This window comes from Myotis brandtii, unplaced genomic scaffold, assembly GCF_000412655.1.
Source record: "Myotis brandtii unplaced genomic scaffold, ASM41265v1 scaffold99, whole genome shotgun sequence".
Classification (NCBI taxonomy): domain Eukaryota; kingdom Metazoa; phylum Chordata; class Mammalia; order Chiroptera; family Vespertilionidae; genus Myotis; species Myotis brandtii.
Window position 1 is genome coordinate 3,546,554 of NW_005372121.1, and position 9,474 is coordinate 3,556,027.

General features: G+C 40.0%; 1 protein-coding gene and 2 long non-coding RNA genes across 4 annotated transcripts in view; 1 reads left to right on the forward strand and 2 right to left on the reverse strand.

The window, feature by feature from the left end:
• LOC106724831 overlaps positions 1-8,548 on the forward strand; it is a 9,654-nt gene extending 1,106 nt beyond the window's left edge. Inside the window, exons 2-3 of the long non-coding RNA XR_001360662.1 lie at positions 3,334-3,337; positions 8,516-8,548. This is a non-coding gene — a long non-coding RNA (uncharacterized LOC106724831). The remainder of the gene's footprint in view (positions 1-3,333; positions 3,338-8,515) is intronic.
• On the reverse strand, positions 681-4,341 carry RPL22L1 (ribosomal protein L22-like 1). 2 transcript variants are annotated; one of them, XM_005886573.2, is made up of 4 exons: positions 4,233-4,341; positions 2,307-2,396; positions 1,946-2,067; positions 681-938 (listed from the first exon to the last, which is right to left on the reverse strand). In XM_005886573.2, the coding sequence occupies exons 1-4, from the start codon at positions 4,239-4,241 to the stop codon at positions 794-796; spliced, it is 366 nt and encodes a 121-aa protein (XP_005886635.1). In that variant the 5' UTR covers positions 4,242-4,341; the 3' UTR covers positions 681-793. The 2 variants fall into 2 exon arrangements, with proteins under 2 accessions (XP_005886635.1, XP_014389095.1); XM_014533609.1 differs by having other exon boundaries at positions 4,194-4,256.
• Positions 3,604-4,186, reverse strand: LOC106724830. Its single transcript, XR_001360661.1, has 2 exons — positions 4,059-4,186; positions 3,604-3,969 (listed from the first exon to the last, which is right to left on the reverse strand). It is a non-coding gene; the product is annotated as an uncharacterized LOC106724830 (long non-coding RNA).
• Positions 8,549-9,474: the final 926 nt, after the last annotated feature.

A 9,474-nucleotide genomic window follows, 5' to 3' on the forward strand; every position in this document is an offset into this window, starting at 1 on the left:
ACAGAGATTAACCTAGACAAGATTAAAATCAACAGAACTAGATAGAGACAGGATTATGGAAATGAAACTAGGAACTGTAGGTTTCCCGAAACATACCATGATGTAATTATAAAGGCATGCTTATGGGGTCAAATAGTATATAGATGTAATAGAATAGAGAACCCAACCATGCTGATCAACTGAACGCTGCCTCCTTGTCATTCCTTCACCGACTCCGTCCACACCTTTGGGAACCCCTGGACCTGCTGGGGTTGGCCCCCAACAGAAGGGAAATGGCAATATCTATTTACATTACACATTCCTTTCTTTTGATAGGAGTTTCACTTTTAGCATTCCACTCCAAAAATTTAATGGCAAATATAATTAAAGATCTGCACGAGGCTTTTAATTAAGCACTATTTATAGGGGCAGCAATTTGGAAACTCAAATGACCATCAGTAGGGAACTGGTTGAATAAACTATGGTACAGCCACACAGGAATGAAAAAGTAACGTGAAGTGGATACATAAGAATGGCTAATAAAAAAAAATGGATATAAATGGATTTACACCATGGCCAGTGGACATTTGTAAAGTCAATTTCGGAAATCCTGGGAAAAATTCCACTAGCTATAAGCTATTTAAATACTCCTTACAGAAACTGTCATGTAAACAGCACATATTTAAATACAAGACAAAAACTTAACAGTGTGTTACATTTTTTATTCACCAATAAAAATCCATTTCTAGATGTTTCTCTTGGTACACTTCATATGTTTTATTAATAAGCAAAGGCCTATATAAGGTGCCTTCACCTAGTCCTCAGATTCAGACCCATCTTCATCTTGACTAATCTGGAAGTAACGCAGTTCATACGTCTCCTTGTCAGATGCAACCACACGAAGCCAATCACGAAGACTATTCTTCTTGAGGTATTTCTTGGTAAGGTATTTCAAATATCTTTAAAACAGAAACATGAATTTCATTAAGAAATTCAATACCTACTATGTAAAGGCTTATTACATGAACGATGTGCACTGTTACCTTCACCTTTCAGGTTCCCAATTCCCCCCAAGATACTCTGTATTAACCATTGTGCAAGATTGCTAAGGATACAAATAAAGCAGCCTCTCGACCCAATTACAATCAGTTTATCCTCTACAAAACCCTTCTCCCAACTCCTTAAAATGAGTATTATGTTAGAAGCCAATATGCAGGAGAGCAGCTTCCTCTTCGATTTTACTGTCACAGTCAGATTATTTCTAAATTTACAATTTCATTCTTCAAATGCACCACGTACTAAAATATCAACATTCCCTTCACCACCACCATCTCTAATCTCAATCCCATGTTGCATCAACTAGAGGCAACCTGTCAACAGGCTCCACTTACAAGTGATTACCCACAGCCTTGAAACTAACACCTGGCTGGTATTAACAGCTTCCAGCCTGGTGGAATTTCATCACCAGCTTCTGCCTTTCTGCCCTGTTAATACTGCTCCTTTTGCCAGAAATACCGAACTCCACTGGCAACACTATGTTCATTCTCAGGTTTTCTGCTAATTCTTGTGCCCTCCCTATCTCTTTTAATACTGTCATTATAGGATTTATCTGCATGTCTATAAGATCCCCAAGGACAGGTATTTCCTTTCATCTCCAAATCCCTAGTGATTAGTTTATATACAAACCGGACCACAGGGCCTATGTTTCACTGGACAGGGGCCTGGACATAACTTCACAGTAAATTACACTCACTGTCAACCAGCCTAAGTAACTGGTACTATCACTAAACATATATATCCATTCATATAGGCCTTATTAAAGTTCAGAGCACTTTGCTATATCTCACTGACACCAACAACACATCTATTCTTACACATGAAGAGAGCACACTGGGATTACATATTCCATAAAACATCCCACAATTACCATAACTTCACTAAAATATTATGGAAAACAAATACTAACCTTTTAGAGAATTGTTTCTCAGAAACAACTGTGATTTTATTCTTGAAGCGTTCAATGTGAACAACATTCCCAAGATTTCCTGTTTTCCCATTGACTTTAACCTTCTCCCGTAGAAACTGTTCCTATTTTAAAATAGAAAAAAAATGCAAAACTAGGGAAGAAAACCCTAGATATTCACTAGGGAAGGTACCCTAGGAATAGAGCTTAGGTTAAAATCAAATATTATACACTCAGTAATTATTAAGAACTCTACATCGATAAAAAACAAACTGCGCAGAGTGATACTTACGAAATTTATACACTCAGTAATTATTAAGAACTCTAGATTGATAAAAAACAAACTGCGCAGAGTGATACTTACGAAATTTGCAGAATCAAAAATGCCATCTTCTACTGGATGGGTAAGGTCCAAACCAAACTTCCAGGTTGTCCTCTTAGGCTTCTTGACTTTCTGTTACAGAATGTCAGCACAATCATGACTCTGAAAACAACTTAGTCACTTTATTCACAAACTTTAAAAATCTATCAGTGCAATGATGTACACCGTGCTCGAGATTCTATTAAACTGTGTAAAATTCTAAAAAAAACTGCCGCACACCAATCTGGTTATTCCTTTGTAACCAGGCTGCCGGAAGGAGGGCACACCCCTGAACTTAATGAAAATCCGTCCTACAAGTTGTCTCCCAAATGCAAAACTCGAAGGTGGAAAGGATATGGTGAGCTACTTACTGTTCATTTCCTTCATTAGAAGAGTCTAGTTTTAGGACTGGGAAAGATTACAAGGACCCACCCACTTCCTACTACTAGTGGAAGCTAGCAACACCCACCCTGGCGTCGGAACCTCTAACCAGGCACACTGTTCAAATTACCAAGGAAAGTCTTCCAGCCTCGATCTTCCAGACCACGGATGCCCATTTAAATCACCAGGCGCCGTCCTAGGGCCACTCCCACTGCAGACGGGGAGTAACAGTGCACCTCCTACCAGTGATGGCGAACCTGTGACACGCGTGTCAGAGGTGACACGCGAACTCATTGTTTTGGTTGATTTTTCTTTGTTAAATGGCATTTAAACATATAAAATAAATATCAAAAATATAAGTCTTTGTTTTACTATGGTTGCAAATATCAAAAAATTTCTCTATGTGACACGGCACCAGAGTTGAGTTAGGGTTTTTCAAAATGCTGACACGCCGAGCTCAAAAGGTTCGCCATCACTGTGCCAGAGCCACCCTTTCTGCCCACACGATTCAACCCTATGCTGCTACAGGTGAGAAGCAGGAGGGCGACCTTTAGCCTGGCAAATATTGTTTAATTTTAAAAACATGTACACCTTAAGTTTTGCAGACCCAACACGTTCAGACCAACGCCACGTAACAAGGTTACACCAGTGAAGTGGTGCTATGACCACTAACTATTCAGACAACGTCGTGAAATAGAAAAACCAGCATTTATCAGAGGATAACGCTTGCACATCACACCCGCCCAAATGGACACCGAGCTGGCTTTCCTAGGCAGTCGAGGAACCTGAGCCCCAAACCTGCACTTAGTTCAGGAGACGCCAACCATTTGTCCGGCGGAGCAGACCCGCCAGGGGTCATGGCCCGCAGACGTCACCAGTTTGTATGCGACCCGGCAGCCCCAGCCGGGATTTGTTTAGCAGATTTCCGACACACGCCGAGCTTTCCAAGTGCTCTCTGGGCCGACTTTCACTCTCCCTGGCTCCCTTCTTATGAGGTAAACCAGATGTCTGAAGCACATGCCTTTCCTATTTGCCCAACAGTCGTGACCTGTGCCTTTAACGCAACTCCTTCGTGAGAGCAAACCTCTCCCGCACCTCAGTCCTGAAGTTCTCTCTGGACCGGGGGCTCCCGCCGCGCTCCGGCCGTCAGAGCCTCCGACACCCCCCTTCCTCCGAGGCGCTGACAGACTGGGTGGCACCGACGTGACCCAGCGCGGGGGGGAAAGAAATGGCCACACGCGGCCGGCGCCGCCTCCTCCCCAAGCCAAGGCCGGCCCAGCTCTAACTCCAGACCACGTGTCAGTCACCTCGGAAGGCCTTAGCCTTAACGTTTAGTTGTTTTCCTGGCGCAGCCTAGTCCCCCACTTCCCTTACTCCAGACCACGTGTCGGTCACCTCGGAAGGCCTTAGCCTTAACCTTTAGGTTGTTTTCCTGGCGCAGCCTAGTCCCCCACTTCCCTTTATCTCCACGGAGCCAACCCCAACTCTCCAGATGCCTAAGCGGCCTACTTGGGGGAAGACGACCGCGGCCAGACCGCGCTCACTCACCGGCGCCATCTTGCCGGCAGTCCGTGCGATCAGAGAGAAAGCGGGGGCGTCGGCACGTATTTATAGCCGAGCGTGCTGCGTCATGCGCCGGGACGTAAGTTCTGCGCCGGCCGGAAGAGAAGTTGGGGAAGAACGCGGAGGCCGGTAACCCAGGAAACCCGTAACCCAGGAAACCGAGGGCGTGTCGGGGAGCGCAGGCAGTCAGGTCTCCTGGGAGCGCCCTCCAGCGGCGGTGTTGGAAAGGACTCGCGGTGTTCGGTAAGACGCTGGCTCTGCACCGAGTTACACACACGCACACCCCAGGGATGTAGGACTCATCTTTCACCAATCGCCTGGATCTTCTTTCCATTCAGAGCAAGGCATTGTCTCACGTACCTTTGAGATCTCCTGTCTTCTGTAATTATAATCCTCCAGCAAAAAAATTATTTCTATATCTATGTTTTATTTTCTAAATGACGGTTGAGGGAAAGCAGTATTTCGGAAGACAAAATAAACTAGGTTTTCCAATAGAAGAAAAAAAAAACACCTTTAAGTGAAAATCACTTGTTAGCACATTGGGTGTGATTTATTCTACGTTATTATGGATTTTAGGATAACCCTAGGATTCCTCACTTCCATTCAAAATGCCCCCTAGTTAAAATTCAACGAATATTTTCCAAGAGCCAACTACTAACATGTACAATGCACATGAGTGTAGATGGGTGGGGTGGTGACAGTGTTGATGACAAAAGGAAAAAAAAATCGTTTTTGAACTTAGAAGAATCGTAAGCTGACGTCAGATTGTGAAAGTGGCATGCTTCTCAGAATTCTGCAGTATTTTTTGTGTATGTGTGGAAGTGAAACTATCATACAGGGCAGGGCAGGGATGGGACGTAGACCTTTGTTTTTAATTTGGAGAATGACCCTAAAAAGTCAATATCCTTTCTGGCAGCAATTAGTATAGTGGAAACTATGCTTTAATGAAGCATACGACGTGTAGGGTATAAATAGGGGTATTGAATTCTCAATAATCCATTTCAAGAAGATTTTTTGGTTCTTTGCCTCAAGAACCACAATAATTTCATTTCTTTTTCAAACATTAAGGGAGGAGGGGGAAGAGTAATTAGCATTTCCTTCTCAAGGGCTGCCCAGGCTGCAGAGAGAAAAGGACCCTTATAGTATTGAATATTTTTGGGGGGGGGGGCATTAATTGAGGCATTTATTATTTTATTTTGCTTGTTTTTGGCAGCCTTTCATGTTCTGACAAAAAACACACACACACCAAAACAAAAACAGAATAGGGAAGAACTATTAACCCATTTGTACAAAAGGAATCCTCAAAACAACATGTATTTCAAAATAACTAGCAATCTGAATATAATTGAAAAAAATTTTTCTTACTTAGGAAAAATACTTAAAAATATTAACCAGAAATGTGCAGATAAGATTAAATATTGTAAATAACTCAATTCTTCCCAAACTTTACACACAGAGACAATAAATATTAATTTAATGCTCTTCATTGCCCTACTGATATTTGACAATGGATTCTAAAACATATGAAACACAGTGTCTGATAAGAGTCAAGACAATTTAGAATGAGAGGAAGTTGTTTTTCCAGCTATTCAAATATAAGACATTGTAATGTATGATAGGTATATTTCTATTATATTATAAACTTCAGTCATTGGATCTACATGATACTGGAGCCTAAATAAATCCGTAAAATAAAATATAAAACAATATGGATTATTAAATTCACAGAGAAACCCCCTCCCTGTGTAGCCACCTTTAAAAACTGTTTAAAATATGGTTTTAAAGATAATTGCTAATGTATGGTTAAGCTGGTGGAAAAATAAAATAATTTTTTTGATGCAGAAATAATAAGCTCCCGTGCTCATAGGAGTTTGGGGCTAGAATGAGCACTGCTCAAATAGCATGAAAAAGCTGTAACCTAAAAATGTAGCTTAAAGTGTGCTTGGATTGGTAGTGCCAGGCAGAGGAAGCAAATGCAGATGCTCTCTGGAGAAATGAACTTTGAAGACAAGCACAAAGGATTCTCTGAGATACACTTGGAGAAATAGAGCTGACAATTTTTAAAATCACTAAATGACACAGGGACAAAAAAATCATGACACAGGGACGAAAAAAAGTCATCCATGAATGAAAATAACCTAATAAAAACCCTATAAAATCAAACTCAAATAAGAGACTATATATTGGATAGATATAAAGGGGGAAAGGCAAAATTTAGAGAAACAATGGCTGTATTCTTAGATTTAGGAAGCCAAATAAACCCCAGGCATAAAAATTTAAAAGAAAGTACACCTAAACATTTTGTAGTGAAACTCTACGAAAACACAAACACAGAATTATTTCAAAAGCATTTATAGAGAAGAGACAAAATATTTACTAATAGGAGTTATGTTAACTGCTGACTTCACATTAGCACAATGGAAGCCAGAAGCAGAGGATTATCTTCAAAGTGCTGAGAGAAAATAACTATCTACCTAGAACTATAAAGTCTGAAACTATCTTTCAAGAGATTAGATACATTTAAGATATCTATAATAATAAAAGCATAATATGCTAATTAGACTGGACATCCTTCCAGACGTCCTTCTGGACAACCTTCCAGACGAAGCCGGGGCTGTGAGGGAAGCCCGGATCCCGGGTACCAGAGGGAAGCCGGTGCCGGCAGCCCAGCGGGGGGAAGGAAGGTCTACTCTTGCACAAATGTCGTGCTTCGGGCCTCTAGTTTTTAGATAACAAAACTGGAAGTTTGCTAACAACAGATTCCCAGTAAAGGAATTCTGAAAGATGTATTTCAGGAGGAAGAAAAATGATCCTAGAAAGAAAGGTTATATGGCAAAAGAAATAGCAAAGAAAATTGCTTTTTGTGAGTAAATCTAAACAAACACCAATTGTACAAAAAATAATAATTGTATGCCAAAATACAAGTTAAATGAAATGAATTCCTAGAAAAACACAACTTATAAGTAGAAAATCTGAATAGTCTTATATCTTTTAAATATATTGAGTTTTAAATTAAAACCTTCCTACAAGAAAGAAGCCCAGATAGCTTCACCAGTGAATTCTACCAAACATTTGAGAAAGCAATAATGCCAATTGTAACAAATACTTTTAATGCTCAAACTCACAATCTGTCAGTTTACCTTTTAATCCAGAAGAGGGGAGCATTTGCCCAGTTTCCTGTCCCCCATTGGTCAGTGACTGTCCATGAGGTATTGACTCCCTTGTAGTTCCAGGTTGTACATGTGTGTATTTGTGGAGAGCTTCCCACAAACATTCCATGCCTCATGTCAGAGAAGCCATAGGGCAGTGGTCGGCAAACTGGGGCTCTTTGGCCCCTTGAGTGTGGCCACGAAGTTTCAATTGCACTGTACGTGCGTGCCCGCACGTGGTATGTGGAAGAGCCACACTCAAGGGGCCGCAGTTTGCCGACCACTGCCATAGGGTAAAAGTTATACCTGCCTCAAACTGGTTGCTGTTACCTTCTTTCTCTTGAGTGGACACTTCAAAAGTACATTCTACATCACTTTATGGAAAATCCCAGCAGGATTAAGCCTCATTTGTCCCCAGAACATTCTTTTTTGCTTTTGCTCCTTCCCAGTTTCACATTTCCCAGTTCCTTACTTCTGTTACCTGGGATCATTTTCTTAAACCAAATGCATGTGGCCAATAGGCTAAGAAACCAGTTTTACACACAATCCTCCAGTCATCAACTTATTTTATTAGGCCAGCAAACTTTGATACTAAAACCTGAAAAGGACATTTTGAGAAAAGAATATTATCTCTTGCAAGCTCTTTCATGAAAGAAATATACACTATATATCATATGTATAGAATACTTTATATATATATATATGTATTCTTTATATTTATAGATATTTATAGGTATATTACTAGCAATATGCTGTTGGGTGATAATGTATTACTTGTAGTTGTATATGTAATTGTATAATAGATATTTGGTATATTACTAGCAATATGCTGTTGGGTGATAATGTATTACTTGTAGTTGTATATGTAATTGTATATGTATAAAATGTAAAAGAATCTACAAATAAATTATTATAAATAATATGTGAACTTATTAAGATTGTCAGATACAAAATTCATGTAAAGAAATCAAATGCATATTTATACTAGCAATACATTAGAAGATAAAATTTAAAGAAGATATAGTATCATTTTCAATAACATAATTATATCAAATGTCTAAGAAAAAAATAACAAAAGATGTACAAGACCTTTATGCAGAACTATAAAATGTAATTGAGAAAAATTAAAGAACAGGTAAATGGAAAGACATTGGATTTGAAGACCCAACATAATAAAGATGCCAATTCTCCCCAAATTGGACTATAGATTCAATGTGATTATCAATTGTAGTTTAATTAACTTCCTTTTTTCTCTTCCTTTTCTTTTTTTAAACCAATTTGAAACTTTTTATAATTCAGATACCAGAATAGCCAGAATATACTTGAGGAAAATAATAAAGTGGGAGAGCTTGTTCTACTGATTAAAATTTATTTATTTATTTTACTTACAGTTGAGGAGATTAAGATTTATTTTAATGACTAGAGGCCCAGTGCATGAAATTCATGCACTGGGGGGGGGGTTGTCCCTCAGCCCAGCCTGCACCCTCTCCAATCTGGGACCCCTCAGGGGATGTCTGACTGCCGGTTTAGGCCTGATCCCTGTGGTAACGGGCCTAAACTGGCAGTCAAACATCGCTCTCACAATCTGGGACTGCTGACTCCCAACCACTCCCCAGCCTGCCAGCCATCATGTGGTGATCATCTTGTGACCAAATGAGGGTGGCCATCTTTTGACCACATGGGAGCGGCCATCTTGTGTGAGGGTGTGACAGTCAATTTGCACTATCTCTTTATTATATAGGATGCCATAATTAAGACAGCTGGATATGTTTCCAGGTTAAACATATAGACCAATAGAATAGAATAGAGACAGAAACAGACACAAACAAATGGATTTTTGCCATGTAGGGCAAATTGGCTCTTCAGAACAGCCCTCATTATTTTCTAATTAAAATATGTAAATCAATGTAGAGTTGAAAAAAACATAAATCTTGTGGTTGACATGAAACTTTAAAATCCATCTACACTAGTATTTAGTACTGGAAAGATTACAGATTTCTCAATGGATATTTATAATCTACTAGTATCCCGGTGCACGAAATTCGTGCCCTGGGGTGGGGGGGGGAAGGGGCCCCTCA